At 45.2% G+C, this 18,286-nt stretch overlaps 1 protein-coding gene across 4 annotated transcripts in view; it reads right to left on the bottom strand.

Moving 5' to 3' along the window:
* Nucleotides 1-892: 892 nt before the first annotated feature.
* rapgef2b (Rap guanine nucleotide exchange factor 2b) overlaps nt 893-18,286 on the bottom strand; it is a 99,879-nt gene continuing 82,485 nt past the window's right edge. Inside the window, exons 11-29 of one of the 4 annotated variants that reach the window (XM_061079055.1) lie at nt 17,687-17,839; nt 17,359-17,535; nt 17,131-17,238; nt 16,817-17,020; nt 15,519-15,627; nt 14,989-15,265; nt 14,261-14,418; nt 13,971-13,985; nt 13,320-13,560; nt 12,474-12,857; nt 12,153-12,364; nt 11,554-11,677; nt 9,655-9,881; nt 9,155-9,322; nt 7,824-7,973; nt 7,155-7,356; nt 6,540-7,063; nt 5,450-5,740; nt 893-3,758 (exon numbers count right to left, since the gene is read on the bottom strand). In XM_061079055.1, coding sequence (XP_060935038.1) covers nt 3,733-3,758; nt 5,450-5,740; nt 6,540-7,063; nt 7,155-7,356; nt 7,824-7,973; nt 9,155-9,322; nt 9,655-9,881; nt 11,554-11,677; nt 12,153-12,364; nt 12,474-12,857; nt 13,320-13,560; nt 13,971-13,985; nt 14,261-14,418; nt 14,989-15,265; nt 15,519-15,627; nt 16,817-17,020; nt 17,131-17,238; nt 17,359-17,535; nt 17,687-17,839 — 3,750 coding nt within the window. In that variant the 3' untranslated portion in view covers nt 893-3,732. Of the gene's footprint in view, nt 3,759-5,319; nt 5,741-6,539; nt 7,064-7,154; nt 7,357-7,823; nt 7,974-9,154; nt 9,323-9,654; nt 9,882-11,553; nt 11,678-12,152; nt 12,365-12,473; nt 12,858-13,319; nt 13,561-13,970; nt 13,986-14,260; nt 14,419-14,988; nt 15,266-15,518; nt 15,628-16,816; nt 17,021-17,130; nt 17,239-17,358; nt 17,536-17,686; nt 17,840-18,286 lie in introns of all 4 variants that reach the window. The other 3 variants (XM_061079056.1, XM_061079052.1, XM_061079053.1) reach the window with 3 other exon arrangements.

Below are 18,286 nucleotides of genomic sequence, written 5' to 3'. Positions count from 1 at the left end.
ACTCGCTCACGGTGAATCCTGCAGAGGATCTACTGCTGTTTTCTCATATCAGATTTTTTATTCAGAGGGGTTTAGTCAGCCGGAAGTCGTGAGGGTCTCACTCGGACATCTGCGTTCATAAATGCAGGTGAATGTCCAGAGGATCAGTGCCTGTCTGAAAACAGCTTGAGAGAGACGTCACTTGATGATCTCCAGATATCAAATTCAATTTACTAGTATTTAGAAATAGAGTTTTTGGGCCATAATCGTTGTAAATGAAAAGAAAATCTTATTCAACATAAGAATGTAAATGTTTTCAGCAGTTTAATATTCTTGTCCCCACATGACGGATAGAAATAGAATCAGATGCAGCAGCACAGGAATCACTGTGACATGTGCACATAGTAAATAACCTTGTATTCTATTAATGATGATCTCAAGTCTCTGGAGTCTTTGTTTCATGGATCAGAGGCTGAGAAGTTTTGAAACTCCTGGTGAAGAGTTCAGGGGAGTAACAGTGACATCTAGTGGTGTAACTGCTGTGTTTCTGAAACCACTGCAGCTTCATGCAGGCGACTTTAGATTTTTTCTTTTAATGTAATGAAAATGTTTTGCTTATGTTTTATTCATAGAGCAGGAATCTCTCTCTGGATACATGTGAATCTCTTGGTGGATTTGAAAATAAGACAAATTAAATGTTGTTCTTTCAAGAGAAATAGATATCACAGCCCCTGAGCTCCAGCCAGAGGTAATAAGATCTGTGAGAATTTCATAATAAACTCAAACAGCTAATCTAAGAAACAATTCAGAAACAACGATAATAAAGGCAAAATTAGAGATGGGACTTGTGCTATTCTCACAGCTCCGGGGTAACAAGACAATACGAGAGGAGTAAATGAAAGAAAGGCGAGACTTCAATATCTCTTTTTTATTAATTCTGACACACTGCGGGGTCAGATAGAAAAGTATGAGGGTTACACTTTTCAAGTTGCTTCCATGACTTGTGCAAACACTAGACGGTATCTGGGAGAAAAAGAAAGAAAGAAAGAAAAAAAAAAACTCTCAAGGAAAAACAATTTAGAAAAGAAAAAGACATCAAAATGCAGAAAGAAATGAATAAGTGCATTTAAACCTAGGTGTTGATTCTTTATGCAGTATTTATTGATTCCCAGCTTCATATAAACTGGATGTTGAGGCATAAACATAGTACATTTGAACAAAAATATAACCAATATTTACAATTATTGTATTAAAAATACAAAAACAACCGATACGTACTCCACCGATTGTCTTTTTAAAAGACATACGCAGGTCAGAGTAGTACGAGAAAGAATGAAGAACAGAAGGTCATCACCAGCTAAATGTACATTTCTCACTGACATCACACATCAAACGGAGTAGCAGATCTACCCACTACACTTTTTATCTTTACGCTTGTACATTTTTGTGCAACTTTTTGTTTTTCGAAATAGGACTCGGCCCGCTAATATGCACATTATCTTCAGAGTTGAATGAAAGTGAATGATGCATGTCACCACTGTAATACAAACAAATTATTAACAATCTATCTGCAGCCATTACAAAAAAAAATAAAATTATAATATTACAATAAACAAAAAAAGGAACCCCCCCGCTCCCGGAAATGATTCGCATGTAATCACCGAACGCAGTGGGGGGGGGAAAAACACACACTGCACTCATTCATCTTATTTTTTTCTCAGTCTGTCGTTTCCAAGACTGATCAATGTGATCAGTGCGAATCAGTGATAGAAGAAGAAAAAAAGAAATCTGATCGTTCTGATTGGCAGCCTTGGGAAATAAAAAATAAAAAAGGGAATTCTTCATTTGTCAGCTTCCGCACCGGAGTCCCCAAGAAAACAACAACAAAAAAAACACAATTCAGCCACTTCCACTGGTGGCGTGATCCGACGGGAGGCCGGAGGAGGAACACAGCGTCCACGGAGCTGATGTCTGTAACAGGTGAGAGGGGTTTTTGATTTTTGTTTTTCTTGAGATGAATCGACAGCAGCGGACGAGATCTGTTCCACACCGTAACACACTGGTCTCGAAGCCACGTGACACAAAGAGAAAATGTCTCGACTTCATCTTGTACCGAGTCTTAAACGTCCAGGGAAGTTTCTTGAATAAGGCATTTTCACTCCACTATTGCTTGATTCAAGAGTCGCTCCTGAAACAAGGTGATTCATGACGAAGAACGAGCACGTATAAAGAAATGTACGCAATCATGGCATCGTAAGGCGCTTTGGACATTCACAAAAAAAGTTGAGGGGGAGAAAAAAAACAAAAAAAAAGAAGAAGCCTAATCTCAATTCGTGGGTACTTTTATTCTGAAAAAGGAAATGTGTGTGTGTCATAAGACTCTGTACAAGATTGGTTTGTAAAAAGTTGAGCTACTCTCACAATTTACACGTTGGCAGCTGCTGATGTTCACTACCCTGCTTGATCCCTTTCCCACCAAATATAAAGAGGCCACCGCTCTCAAGCCGCGATTCGTACGTGATGAGAAAAGTCCTGCGAGCGTCCAAACCTCCCACGAGAAACCAGGACCAGTCAACAGGCGTCTGCTGCTGCTGCTCCTTTGTGATTTTGCAGAAACAGTCGGTTCCCTCAGGTTTCAGCCGGCCACTCGATCGCCTATGTGCTTTTTTGTTTTAAACATCACCAGCAGGCGAGTGACAGAGACGCACGCTCTGGATGTAACAGCCACAGGATGATGAGAAGACCCCGATGTGACCAGGACGAGCCGGAGGCGGGAGGATCTAACCCTGGTGTCTGGGAACATCTGGGATTGTGCTGAAAGTGCTAAATCTGTAATAAACCGTCTTTTTTGTCTTTGTGTTTCCGTACAACAACATGTCCTCTGTGTGTGTGTGTCTGTGTGTGTGTGTGTGTGTGTGTGTGTGTGTGTGTCCGTACACTGTGCACGTTGAGCTTCCACTTGAACCAACACTTGATAAACGTTCACATGTGAAACACGAGTTAATACTGGATTTGTCCGAGTCCGAAACACTCAGCGACAGATGGGTTGGTTTTCAGTCCAGGCAGAGAAACGATGGGCTGACTTGGGTTCTCTCTCTCTCTCTCTCTCTGTCTATCTCTCTCTCTCTTTTCCCCCAGAGTGCAATCAGTCAAACGGAAAAAAAACAAAAAAAACAACAGAAATCTAGAGGGAAGTTGAAAAAAAACGAAGAGTCAAGTCAACCGCTGTTTCTCTCCGTCTTCAGTCTGTTTTGTTCTAGAAAATGAGAAAGTGCAGATGGAGCTCGACACGTCGTGATGCTGTTGTGTTAACAGGGTTTCCGAACAGCGACATGTTTGTGGGTCCGTGTGTGTTGTTTGTGCGTCCAGGTTCGACCTCCCCCCCCCGACGCCAGTTCATGATTCTCTAGTCTTTTTCTCAAAGTGCCAGGCATGTGGTCATCGTCTTTGACCTTCTCTCTCTCTCTCTCCACTCCTCCTCCTCCTCTTCCTCTTCTTCTTCACAGTATTTGTTTGTTGCATGCAGGGTCATTCAACCCCCCATGATGCTTTAAGGCAGGGGAGGGAGACGAGCAGAGGAGTCCACCGATCGGGAGGGGGGTGGTGGTGGGGGGGGAGCCGAGTGGAGGAGGCAGGCACGTATGTAACTGATGATGAAGTCTCTTGGTCTGTCTCTGTAATCCTGCCCACCCCGAACCAGGGGGGGGGGGGACTTCAAGTTACTGCAAGAAGGACGATGTCCACCGTGGTCCCTCACACCGCTGACACCTGCTCGTCCTCTGTGGAGAGAGAGAAGACACACACACACGTCAGAGGACGGACACACACACACACATCACACACACATTTCACTTTCTAAAAGTAGAGAGAAGTTCACTCGAGTTGAAACCGGTTTTCTCTCTCGGGTCAAAGACATGAATCACGCGTTCATTCTTCAGATTGATTTCCTGCCTCCTCCAACTCGGAGCGACTTGAAATTTGACAGAAACAAAAAGACATTTTGTCAATTTTGTTCTGTTTTTTTGTTTTTGACGAATGAGTTATGATGAGTTTTGAAAAGTCCCCGGCTGGTTTGACTCACAGATGCACCAACATCAGATATATTTTATCACTCTGACGTCCAGCGCTCTGTCACTTTCTCGTCAAAGTCCTCGTGTTCACAGGAAGCCGGCGATTGCAATATCGTTTTTATGGATTATAAAGGATTCTCGACTAAACCTCAATAGATAATTCAGATAAGTTTTCAGATTCTTCATTGATGAATGTTTCTGTTTAATAACTTTAAATTCCCTGCTGTGGTTTCCTGTCTTTTCTAGTTTATTAAAAACTCACAGCATCAGAGGGTCAGAAGAAGGGTGGGCCAATAACGATCTGCTGATATGAACTATTTTGTTTTGATGTTTGCTGATATTAAAACTTTTATTTTACGGAATAAACAATGCATAACAGTTTATTTTCTGAATTCAAGTTCTATATATCTGGGTTTTCTTTTCATTTATAGTTATTTAGAATACTGTTCATGTCATTAGGGTTTGAGAACAACATGTTAGGATGAATTGTTAATATTTATATATTGGCCAAAATATCAGTATCTATAAATCTGAGTTTCCTCATCAGCCCGAAAAGTTGTTTAGTCAGATCTAGATGCTCAATAGTAATATTTAATTTTAAAAAAAAAATGTGTTAACTTTGTTACAGATCTTAAAGCAGAATGTTCACTGTGATGGTTTCATTGTCTCAGGGACGTTTTTCAGTCGTATTTGATTATCATCTGAACGGAAAACAAATGTTTACTGCATTTTAATGACTGATTGTGTGGAAGGTAGAATTCTGATTTCATCGTCACATCTGGACACATCTCTGTGTTTCGGTTTCAACAGCACGAATCTTCAATATCACAGAATTCAACCAGTGCAGGCGGGTCAGGTGCGTGGGGGTGCAGGGAGAATGGAAGTGCATGTTGTCAGGCATTGAGTTAGACTGCATGGGGGGGGTGGGGCCTAACGGCACAGTGTGTGAGAGGTGAGAGGAGAGAGAGAAGTGGAGAGTGTCTGATCCCACCAGGATGACTCATGCATGATGACCAGTTAGAGGTGAGGGTCCCACTCCAGTCACCTGGCAGAAGATGGAGATTTGAAATGGGACTGGTGCTACTGGTGCTACTGGTGCTACTGGTGCTACTGGTGCTACTGGTGCTACTGGTGCTACTGGTGCTACTGGTGCTGTGGAGCTCGTGTGAAGGAATGATCAGTCTCAGTCCAAGTGTGGGTTCCTGTTCACATGCAGGTTCATTGGAATGGAGAGGGGGTGGGGGGGGCAACCTGATAAATTAGTTTTTACCTGCCTCGGGGGGGAGGGGCCCTGCCTGTTAACCCCCGAACACACACTCATGGCCTGGGGGTCCCAGGTGTGTGCGGTGCCACTCGCTTTGGCTTCCTCAGAGCGACTAGTTTGGGAGACAAGGACTCACCCTCCTCTTCCTCATTGCGCTCGTGGTCCCCGGCCGGCGAGCAGGTGCGGTGGAGGCCGCCCAGCCGCTGCTTCGCCCCCTGCTGGGCCTGGTGGGAGTCGGGGGACTGGGTGACCATACGCGAGCGCTGCAGAGCCGTGGAGTAGTCGGGGGGGCGGCGGCCTGAGTGGATCGCCGTGGTCGTGGGGACCGACGGAGCCGGGTGCTGACCCTCCGCCAGGTCGTTGATGGTCAGGGCCGTGTAGCCCGGGGGGGTGGGGGGAGGCTCCCGGTACCGGCCCTCTTTACGTGCTGAGTGGACACAAAAGAGAAGATAATGATGAAGGCACGTTTAAAATACAATACACTGAAGGTGGTGATAGTGGTGAGACGAGGATCTTGAACCTCTGGGTCACTGGACACTCCAGGGCAGTGGTGTATAAAGTACTTGAAAGCCATACTTGAGTAAAAGTACAGATATCTTACCTGAAAGTGACTTCGGTAAAAGTAAAAGTCACCCGTCAGAAAATGACTTGAGTAAAAGTCTTAAAGTAGCTCATATTAAAAGTACTTAAGTATCAAAAGTATCTGGTGTTGAAATGTACTTAAGTATCAAAAGTAAAAGTACAAGTACCAAACTTAAAAATGCAAAGTGCTTTTTATAGTAGGCCTATACAAACACAAAACAACCCAAAATGTTTCTCCTCAAGATTTATCTCAACTGACTGAAAAATTATAACAACGCTATGAATATAATGTATATAATGTATAATTTACAAATTTTGAACCCTAGATGAGAGAGAGAGAGAGAGAGAGAGAGGTGCGCCGTGCGTAGAGGAGTGCTGCACCAACCTCGAGCCAGTTTTGAGACTGTAAGAAGTACAAAGTACAGATATTGGTGCTCAAATGTAACGAGTAAAAGTAAAAAGTCGTCAGGAAAATAAGTACTCAAGTAAAGTACGGCTATGTGAAAAATCTACTTAAGTACAGCAACGAAGTATTTCTACTTTGTTACTTCCCACCACTGCTCCAGGGTATATTTGTATCTGTTCTACTGCACTAAACTCCCAGAAAGAGCGATCAAACTGCACAGCTTCATGCAATCACTCACAAATGAGGCCTTTACCCCCAGCGGTGATGGGTGATGGAGACGGCCGGCCGAGCTGCTTGGCCTCCTCCGACCCGGTGGATGTGATGCTACTCGTTTCCGGGTCAGCATTGACGTCCTTCCCTCCTCTCCTCTTGATGGTGCCCGTGTCGCCCTCGGAGTCCTCCCCCCAGTACGCGGCGGAGGAAGAGGAGGAGCTGGCAGACGCCCAGCTGCCCCTGGCCTGCGCCGCCCACAGGGCTGCAGGTCCTCCCAGGAAGGCCTCAGGTCCGCCGGGAGGGAGCCCGACGATCCCACCTCCGCCTCCGCCGAAGGCCAGGGTCTCCCAGCTGCGGCCCTGCTGCATCGTTTGGATGTTGTCGTGGGAACCGGAGGAGCAGGAAGTCCAGGAGCCGCGGCCGCTGTCGGCGGCGTCGAGTGAAACGCGGTCGCCCTGATCCTGAGTCAGCTCCTCTGAGCTGGGAGAGGAGAGCACCGTGGGGCAGCCGACGTAGATCCCCCGACAGTCCTGCATCGAGGAATATGACCTGTGAGAGGAAAACAAGCAACGTTACACTACACGTCAAATCACAGGAGACAGAAAAACATATTTTCAAATTGAGATCTCAGTGTCTGTACCCCAGGCTGTACTGGTCGGGGTCAGTGGTGGCTCTCCGTTCCAGCCGCGCTCCCACGATGTGAGAGTCCCCGACGCCTCCGGAGTGACGGAGCCGCCTCTCGTCCTGCGCCATGTCGAAGGACGAGTTACTGACGAGGCTGGAGCGGGACGAGATCTCACTGTGACCAGAGTCGGAGTAGGCGTCGCCCATGCGGTTGTAACCTGAAAAGAAAAAAGAAAGAAATGTAAGAAATGTTCTAAACTTTGATCAAAATGAGAAATATATTCCAGCCAAGTCTTGAAAGTGAATTTACAGTGTGTCACAACCCTGAGGAGTGTGAAACACGTTGAGATAATAAGAATAACAGGATCCAGAGCTGCACAGTTAAGTGTAGATCCATCTGCTGATCCATGTTAGTACATATTTTCTAGTTTAAGACGACTGTCAGTCCTGGTTATTTAATGTCTTTCTTATGGCGAGACTCATTGTGCATGAATCTGAAAACTTAATCTACAAAGATCTCCGATGTAGCAACAATACCTTGGTTTGAATAAAGCAAATAATCTGACACTAAATTCACAGAGGCGACCACCAGGTGGCATCGGTGGCACATCATGGAAGAGAGCAGGAGCTTGAGGAGTGGTACGATAGAGGGGGGGGAGGGAAGGAGGATTATTAGCTTACTTACCCTTCTTGGGCGAGCTCTGGGGGGAGGTGGGGGGGGAGGAGAGCTGGGAGGAGGCGTTGGACACCGTGTCCTCCGGCTGCCTCCGGTGTCGGTCGCTCGCCTCCTCCGACAGCGACAGGATCTTCTTCAGAGATTGCGGCGAACTGGTGCCTGTGGACATGAGAGAGACGATGAGCAGAATTAGCATGCGGAACGCTGCCACTTCCCCCCCGAGGCTGTCGGGATGCTAAACTGCTTTGTCTGGGATTTGTTTTCCTCTATAAGCTCGTTGCCAGACGGCCTCTAGGAGGCAGCAACGCCGTAGAGACAGACGCTAGGACAGGCTGCCTGTCTGCTGTCGTCTGAAAGAACAGGTTGTGGAGGAGAAAGCAAGGGAAGAGTGGGGGGGGGGCTAAGAGAACAGGTGATTTATACTGGATTGTTTTCACTCTTTCAATAATCACACGGGAAAGGAAAACAGAGATATGTTCAAATATTTCTGTACTGGTGGTATAATCATTAAAGGGACTCTTACCTTTGTTGCATTTTTACACTTTTTTTGGATAAGGTTAAATTGGTATTAATAAGGTAATGACACTCTAAAATGCAAGACAGACCCACCAGGAGTTAAAGCAAACAATTATTTCACTCTCATAATATTTAGTGAAAACTTCAACCAATAAAACTCTTCGGACCGAAGGACCTTATTGGCCGACAGACCTGTCTGTTTGCTGCATGGACATGCAGGTTTTCCGTCTGCTTCTTGTGGCGCATTCGGCCCGCATCATCAATGTATATAACTTACCGGTGCTTCTGAATCTGAATCCATTGCTTTGGTAAACAAAAACTCACAATAAATAAAGTTTCTTCAAAAAAACACCGCGGATGGGAACGAGGGGGTGGGGCATTGGAGGAAGGCGGGATGATTTGAATGTGCTGTAATTCTCAAATGCAACAAAGGTAAGAGTCCCTTTAAGATCATAGTTTAATTCAAGTAAAGATTAAAAAAAAAAATTCAGATGCATTCTGGTTTAATAAATTGAGTTTCATACATTTATTAAAACAAAACCATATCATGGTGATTTGATACCGGAAAGTCCGAACCGAGGTTCTGTCTTTGTTGCATTGTTCTGGTTTGACCTTGTGATTTAGGCGAGTGTCTGACTTTGGTGTGTTGTCAGTTTGATTATTGTATTCGCTCCTTTGACAGCTGTTATTGAACAGGGTATGAAATAACTTGTCAAACACCATGAAAATGTAAAGAAATAAAAATGAATAGTTATTATGAGTGTAAGTACTGGTTGTACCGATTAAATTACTAGAAAATTCATGAACCTCAATCTTAATCTTACCGAAAGGCGGCAGGTCTTTGACCGGGACCTTCTTGCGGGATGGGTAAAGTGCCACGGCAGGGACCTGGAGAGCCTGACCTCCTTTGGTCAGCTGCCCCCTCTGTTGACTGGCAGCTCTGGACACGACCGGGGACGTGTCTGGTCGTTTCCCACCGGCGTTCTTGGGCACTGCGTACAGGGAGGAAGACAAGGATTTATAAGAAGAAGAAGTTGGGATTTGGTGTGGAGTGTATGAGAATGAGAGATGATGGACAGTCGGGTCTGTGAGCAGCAAACAGCCAGTGAAGCTGGCATCAACCATGTGAAACCGTCCTGCTGGTTTAGCCATTTCTATATCGCTGCCAGTGAGTCTGTGAGTGAGTCTGCGTGTCTCGTTCCTACAGCGGTTACACCCTGTCTGTCTCTGGGCTGGGAGTCCTGGGAACATGTGTGTATCCCCAGTGGAGTAAAAATATATTTTTTTAAATGTCCTCGTGTGTAAAACTGCGTCACAAACTCACGCGTACTGATGGAGGGTTCACACTGCATGGAGAGCGTCTGCAGACTCTCCTCGTTGACCTCCAGGCTGAGGTTGGACAAGTACTGCTTGACCTTCCGGGCCATCTGGGCGTCCTCGTAAAGCTTTTTGGCGTTCAGGAAGGAGCTGCGCCGCACCCGCTTCTTGTGCCCGCCCGTCTGCGTGACGTCCAGCACCGCGGCGTTGGCACTACCCTGACTTAGAGAACTGCTTATAGGAGAACACATATACACACACACACAGGGGGAACGGAGATTTATAGACAGGAAACACAGAAAAAAAACACAGAAGAGGGCAGAGAATTAGATATGGCTTCAGATAAATGAACCTACAGGTGAGTATGGAGACAGATATGCTTCTGCTCTGCACGTAGGACATGGTATATTTAAAAAAAAAAGGACATGCAAAGGGGGGCTGGAGCAGCTCCTCTCAACACCAAAACATTCCAGACATTCCAGGCAGCATGGGAGAGGGGGGGGTGAGGTGGTGTTTAAAGCCAAACAGGGGCGAGTAGAAAGGAGGGGAGTTCTACGAGTGTAACACGGTCATAGTTTACATTTCTGTGGCTTGAGTCAGAGCTGCTTGTAGTGGTAGTAAAAGCCTTTTGTGGCTCATGACTCAGGTCAAACGGAACACAGACAAAAGACTTCAGTGTTTGTCGATGACGCATCCAGTTGTATTTTGTATTTGGTGTTTTCAATGTGGGATTATTTATTAAAAGAAATGGTTTTCACTGTCGTAACACGAAGCTTCTGCACGGGAAGAAAATGCTCTCGTAATTATGACCTCATTCATGTCATTACGTCCTTATTATCTCGTAATTACAAGATGCAGATCTTATAAATTACGAGACATGTTTCTCATAATTACAAGATGATGAATCATAATTATGGGAACATTTTACTTTTCCTTTTAGGTGATGTTCCCCAATCGAGTGCTCAGCGTATGCAATGATTTCCCATTTGACCACAGGAATGTAAAGCATGACTTTAAAAAAAAAGCAAACACTTGATATCCAGGAATCTCTGGTTGTTCAGAGGTTCGACAAACAGATAAAAACCTCAACGTCAACGTTCTGAAACTAAAGCTTCATGCGTCTTGTTAGTTCAAACAACACATAACAAAAGGTCACAATTGCTACGCAAGGCTAGAGGCCTGTATCAGTAATATTATATTGTAATGTGGCTCAATTCATGTGGTTTGTTCCCACCAATGTTAGCAAAAGTGACCTTTTTTTGAATTCATGCCCTTCGGTTAGGCTCAGGCAGTGTTAGCAGGAGGATTAAACTCAAACTGATTAGAGGAAACAAAGAAGAAAAGCGGCTTGCAAAATTGGCAGAGCGAAGGGGCCGTGGTGCAGGTGGTGACCAAACTTACCCTAAACTTCTCCACTTCTTCTTCCTAGAGGGCGGGTGCCATGAACAGAGAAGCATGGGGGGCAAAGGGTGGATGAGACGAGAGAGAAAGAGAGAGGGAGACAAAGCTTAGGACAGGAAAGACCACCAAGATCACCAAAGAGAAGCAATTTCACCCACATGAAAAGTCAGCGGAGAGGGAATCGAATGGCAACAACTCCACCAGGAAGAGACATCGTTAGACAAAGACACACTTTCACGGGAGCACTGTGCACATCTTATGCCAACAATGTGTATGGGGGGGGGGGGGGGAACGGTTGCCAGAGGAAACAGTTGCCAGAGAGAACAGCTGCTTGGAAGAGAAGCGTGATGCAGAAAATCTTAACCGAATCTATGTGAACCGGCTAACCCCAACAGAGCCTGGTTAGTCGGAGGTGACTGCTGCTACAGGGGGGGGGGGGGGGGGGGGGGGGATCACGTAGAATAATCTGAGATCCGGCGTTAGCATTTTAAAAAGTGGTCTTCACCTTGTCCGGAACATGAGGGCCGGGTCCATGTTGACGGACGCCATGCGACCAACGTGGCGGATTTCTTTGGCGATCATCCTCAGCTTCTCGAAGTTCACCAGCCCGTCCACTTTAGAGTCATTGCCTACGATGAAGAAAAGGGGGGGTTACACATCCGATAGAACTGATCAGGAGAACAGGAAGAATAATGATATTAATGCTAAGCTTCGAAAGGCCCAAGTCAGAACAAGGTGCAACTTAATTTGGAACCAGAATCTGAACTTTTCTGTATAACCTGGCTGAAAAATAGTGGAATTCACATAGATTAACATCTCAATATTACATTTTAATATATTGAATTTTGTAAGAATTCATATCTAGTGCTCATTGAAATAATCTAGATGCTACATGTTCACTGCTCTCACGTAAAACAATCTAAGTGTCTTGTATTGTCTATTTCAAAACATGCACAAGCATTAAAACGTGTGTCCCTGTTGGTCTAGAAAGACTAAGACTTTTAATGTACTCATTAAAACTTTGTAGCATTGACCACATACAAACCATTATCAACAAAAGCAAACTCTTCAATCTGATATTCAGGATTGTGATGAATCAACTACCTTCATGTAGGAAGGTGAGGTCCTTCTTGATGACGGGGAACAAGGGGATGATTGGCGGCTGGAGGTTTTGATTGTTGAGCAGATTCCTGTACTTGGCCATGTTTCTGGAAGGATCGAAGAGGTCCTGCAGGTCCCCGAACAGCTTCTCATACTTGCTCGGTAGCTTCTCCCACGTCCCCCTCAGTCTGGAGACCGGAGCCAGGTTCAGACCACTGTGGAGAGAAGAGAGCGTTCAGATATACAGGTTTAAATATGATCTTCAAAAGGCAATTAAATCAAAACTGAACTTGTTCACAGATCACATCCCTGACTCCCTCTCACCTGATGATGGCGAACATGGAGTTGAAGTTCTTGCACTCGCGGCAGTGCAGGGCGATCTTGATGAAGTGTTTGACGTTCTTCATGCGTTTGAGCTGGTTGGGCTCCTGCGTCACCTCCGTGGCCACCCAGAAGGTCTCGTGATTGAGATTCTCCTCGAAGCGCTTCAGGCTGAACGAGCCCGTCTTCGAGCGCCGCTTGAACAGGTCGTCGATGTACTCGGTCGGCTCGATGGCACAGAACAGTTCAAAAGCCCTCATGGAGAGCTGGGTGGCCACCTCCACCGTGCTGAGCTGCAGCAGAGAGATCTGGCCTTCCCTCAGGAGGTCCTGGGCGTCGTCGTCTGAACATAACGTCTCCGTCTCCATGTTGCTCTTCAGGTAATATCTAATGACGGAGGGAAACTGGATTATTTTAGTGCTGGGACTAATAATCGATCGAGAAAACGGCTATTTCATTTTTTATGTCATTCTCAATCCAGGAACTCTGGATGTTCACCTTGGGCTCCTGGAAAATACGATTACCCTTTCTGACCTTCTATAGACTAAACGATCAATTGGGGTTAATCCATATTGGCAATTACTGTTAACTGCAACACTCATCTATTTTGATCTGACTAATATTATCTTTTATGCTTTTATCTTTTTATCTTGTATTATTTTAATGTAAGGTGACCTTGGATGTTCTGAAAGGCGCCTCCAAATAAAATGTATTATTATTTATTATTATTATGATATTTGATCAGGAGGGTTTCTGCAGGTTCCAAGCTCAACCCCCTCCTTCACGTCAGAAAGAAGAGGAAAAGGGCTGCGATTAGGGATTAGCCCATCAAACTAAAGACGTCATTACCTGCCGCTGAGCTGAATCCTGTCGGCCAGTTTAGAAAGCTGGTCTGGTAATCGCCTCTGCTTGATGACGCCCTCCGGCGTGACGGACACCTCGCACAGCGAATACGCCTCCGCTGCTGCCGTCAGGGCGAACTCCCGGATGGCCTGGGCCACCACCTCCTTCGCCGTCGTGTCCTTCCCGATCATGATGTACCGAGACTGCTGGTCGGCCTTGAAGACTCGTAATACCTGGTCTGACAAATCTGTGGAGGACACACGGTGGTTATGAGGATAAATGGTGAGCGCTAATCAGATTTTACTGTGAGGGAACAGAAGATTGAATCTAAACAACACCAATCACTTTTGTTTTGCCAAAGCCATTCGATCCCAGCGTTTTGATTGTGATGTCCACTGAAAACTACATTTCCCATCATTGGTCCCAAGTCTCCAAGATTAAAATCACTTCCCACGTGCCCACAGAAAGCTGAGAGATCAATTGTCAGAGCAGCGCTGTTACGCAACAGATACGCTGATTTATTGAGTTTAAGTTACATCTGCAATCTAGGGTACAGCAAATGTATTAATGCCTCTAAGTTTGAGAGTCTGAGAACATTGACAAAGACTCTGCTGTGCTAAGAGAAGCAGGATCACGGGGAGAGAAATGGATACTCACTTAGTACAACTGGAACTGGGGGGGGACATAAACAACATGTGACGGGACAGGAGTTAATAAAGATACAGTGAAAAATAAAGAGGTTATAGTTCTACCACTGGAGCTTTAGAGCAGAGTGGACAAAATGTACTGCAGGGCTGGAAGATGTGACTTCACATAAATACTGAGGGATGAAATACATCAGCTATATTTGATCTTTAAAGGTGCTCAGAGATCCACTTCCCACAATAATAAAATATAAAAAAGGTGATTTTTGCCACAACACATGTTCTGGCCAGTTGAGAACGCACCTGGCTGGTTGTTGAAGTCGAGGATGCGGTGGTGCGACTGCAGCAGGTCGGGGTTCGACGACGACAGGTTCCCACTGACGGGCAGAGCCGGAGCGATCTGTTTGGACTGTTTCATCCCCACGATGCTGTCGTCCTGCGATTGGCCCACGCAAACGTCACTATGGAAACAAGACAAGAGAGAGAGTGAGGGAGGGGGAGGCAGCAGTTCTGTCAGCAACAGGCAGAGGGCGATGTTTGTGTTGGATAGAATTGGAGGTGTGGGCACTGGGTGGAGAGAAAATATATTCGTTTCACACCTAACGCTGGTTGACTGGTGCTTTGACAGGAGCACATGTGGGTCAGTGAACAGAAACATCTATTTAAGATCTGTGCTCTGTGCTGCTCCATTAGAACAACAAACCGGATGACTAAGCAATAACAGTTAGAAAGACTCAGCATAGCCATAGAGAATGAAATCACTATCTCAGATTTTTCTAATATAGAAATTTAAAATATACACCTTCTATTTGTTTTTCTTGCTCAATTCAATCAAAAAGAAACTGTTAATGTTGAATGTTAATCATTTGAACAGTATATTATTGTATCATTAAGGCTACAAGATGAGATACATCAGGATCTGGCAGATTGAGGGAGATCATCAATCACGTCTTGCGTCTTCTTCAAAAGTAATTAATCAAGTTAAGTTAATTAGCAAAGCCACACAAGCAAAAGTAATTATGTCTCCTTACTTGTATGGTTTGGGAGGCAGGATGCTGGTGAGCGTCTTGTCAAAGATCTTCTTCAGCTTGTTGCGTCCTCCCACCGAGTTGGTCTTGGCCTTCTTGCTGACCTTCTCCAGGCCCATCACCTGCTCCACGTCCACCGCCAGGTCGGGGATGGAGTAGCGGCTGGCCTTCTTGATGTCTCCGATCTTCGGGAGGTGTGGCGCCCCGTTCTTCCTGTCGTGCTCCTCCTCGCCGTCCAGGTCGTGGTCGTGTTCAGGCCTCGTTAGGAGATCTTTGAACACTGGAGAGGGAAGAGACAAAGAGGATGAGTCGTATTCTTGGTGTTAGTGCAGATGACATCATTCTGACTAATGGCCACCTTGGGAATTCTTGTCAGTCCCTCTCTCTTTTCATTTAGCTTGAAGCACTTCTGTCTTTCTTAAGGTAGGTGCCGACCAGGCCTCTCTTTAGCTTCAAATCATTGAGCTCACATTTATTAACATTAATAGGACATATGACAAAAGGACAACGACTCATGAAATCTATTTACTTACCTAAGAGGTTTGTTTTCACAGTTATGGACAAGTGCGTGTTGTTCTTCAGGATCTCGTTGGCTTTGTTGAGCTGGACGTTCTCAAAGTTCTGCCCATTGACCTCTAAGATCTGCAGACACAAGAGATCCATCATTAAACTCCATCCTTAAACTGGTGTGTAAGAGAAACCTTGAGAAAAATCTCCCTGACTCCTTCTGTCAGACTACATCAGAATAGTGTTAAACCTTCAAACTGAAGGAAATGACCTCTGAACTTTATTCTTTGCAGTCAACAAAGGCAGGTGATAAATTGTCGAAAGCTGGTTTGTTTTACAAAGCAACATTTAGTCCAGCACGTGTTTCTGACATTAACGAGGGCGACGCCACCTTCACATGGTCTCGTCTTGGTCTTTACAGCTTGACCTCTGTATCAGGGGCCGGATATTTGCATTCAAATGCAATCTGCCAACCAGGCTTCGCCGCTTCCTCTTTAGTGGGAGAGGAAATCACCTTTGACTGTAAGTGAAGCACTGGCTACCCTCTGCTGCTCTTCTGCAAGTAGAGACTGACTAAATATTTGTTTTGGGATGAGAAGCGATTAGCGAGATGCTGAGGTTTACTACACAGGGACTAATGCTCGAGATGTGAGATTAATACTCTCTTTAAAACTGGAGCTCTGAAATGTTCTGAGTAAACGACGACAGTTAGCGAGGCTGAATCTGAAGCGTCTAAAAAAAAAACCTGAACGTGTGAGCGGGTACGAGAGAGAGTGAATGCTTCCAAACATGTCAGCTTCTCTGCTTCCTTTTGGGGAAACAGCTGCAGGGGATGTTTGTGGAGTCAGGAGGGCTTAACTCGCATCCAGACACTCTCAAGATGGTTTCAAGGATTAACAGACTTTGCTTAAAGCCATGAGGACGGCCGGGTGTGAAAACGGTTGAGAGTTTCGGTTGCGTGGAGAAAGCCAACACGGGGGGGGGGGTGGCGCCCGCTGCTACTGGCGAGTTCAATTTCAGAGTTTTAAGAATGAAACCCTGTTCAATTCGAGTAAAACCGGTTTCACAAGAAGAATTCAATTCTGTGTGACAGGAGGGATTTCTCCTCAGTTTTAGACAACTGTGGGAAAGACGTTTTCTAGACTGCTGATCTTTTAAAAGTTGGAGGTTATGTGCAGCTACACACACGACACTAAAATTGAATAAATCAAATCCCCAAACTGTATATATTAACTGATAAAGATTGTGACGTAGAGGAAGTTATGTTCGGAAGATATCAGTGTCTGTAAATGATATGCAAGGTGTTAAGGTGAAGCTTTCTTACCTGATCTCCACGCTTAAGGCCGACTTCTGCTGCTTTGCTCCCGGACTCCACGGCATCGATGAAGACGCGAAAACCTTTCTCCTGACCTCCGAGCAGGGTGAACGCCAGAGGAGAGTCTCTGGACGGCTTGGTCAGCGTCACCAGCCGCGGCTTGGCTTTAGCAGCACATGCTATATTTAACAGTCTGAGGTGCCCACACATTTTCTGGGGAGAAGGAAAAGAACAACACACCGATGTGAGAAAAGTGCCACAAATTGACCCAATACAATTTCGCACCTTCAAAATACTCCACAAAGTGGATTTGTTACACTTACTTCTTTCTCCAGATTGCTTTCAAACTCCTCCAGAAAGTGAGTCATGGCAGCGTCACCCTCAAAGTCATTGAAATGATTGTTTACCCACAGCAAGACTACCCGTGTAACCTGGAGCAAGCACATGATCAGCACAGGTCAACATACAGTTTACTGCTTGACTGGTTGTGTAGACAGAATGTTCTGTGCATGCAATTTTTTAATTGATTGTTTTAATAATTGAATCATTACTTCTAGCTGTACCTTGTCCCTGAGACTGGGGTCATGGAACCACTCCAGGAGCTTCTTGCCCACGACCATGGGGCTGGAGAGGAAGGTCCTGTAGGTCAACAGGAAGTCCTCGATGTACGTGGGGTCCACCACCGAGTGCTCCTCCACCAGGTGCATGGTGAGACGCTCCGGCGTGCCCTGAGGTTTGACATTGAAACATTAGTTTTATATAATAGAGGTCTGGTCATATATTTTTAGACATAATCCCTCAGATATCTGATGCTAAACCGAGCACTCCTGACAGTTTTTTGGGGATTAAAGTAAATTGACTGAGGGCAGATTTTTTCACCTTGATTACGATGTGTCCTTTCCTGGTGCCGGTGCGATCCAGCTCGCGGTGTTCCTTCACCATGACGATCTCCCCTTCCTCCTCCACCTTCTGCATGTTCTTCTCCACCTGGTTGAGGATGCAGCAGTAGTCCTGCTGGGCTATGCACACAAACTGGACAAGACAAAGCAAAACAAGCATTAGAGGCAGATTTGAAACAAAAAAATCATGTTAATTCTTACTATTATAATCTAGTGTCATCTCTTGATGACAATTTTAGAATTAATGATCATAAATTACTGTCTTTTCACAATAAGGAAATATTCTTATTCCAGTGACGGAACCTGATGACCTAAGTTCTTGAAACTTTTCTCTGTTGTTACTTTCACTTCATTCCCATTATACACACTGGCTCTTTCAGGGTTCCTACAGGTTTTAACAAGATAAATTTAAGACTTTTTAAGACCTTTTTAAGACCACTTTGAATAGAATTTAAGACCTATTTTGAAAGCGACTCGGTCGGTACATGTAAAGACTCTTTACATGTGCCAACCGAGTCGCTTTCAAAATATCTGGGGGATGCCACTGTCCAAGAAGATTTGAGTTCCATGAGTTCCAACA

The sequence above is a fragment of the Limanda limanda genome, chromosome 10, assembly GCF_963576545.1.
Source record: "Limanda limanda chromosome 10, fLimLim1.1, whole genome shotgun sequence".
Lineage (NCBI taxonomy): Eukaryota > Metazoa > Chordata > Actinopteri > Pleuronectiformes > Pleuronectidae > Limanda > Limanda limanda.
The sequence above is the reverse complement of the archived record's forward strand: the minus strand, read 5'-3'. Positions and strand labels throughout refer to the sequence as shown.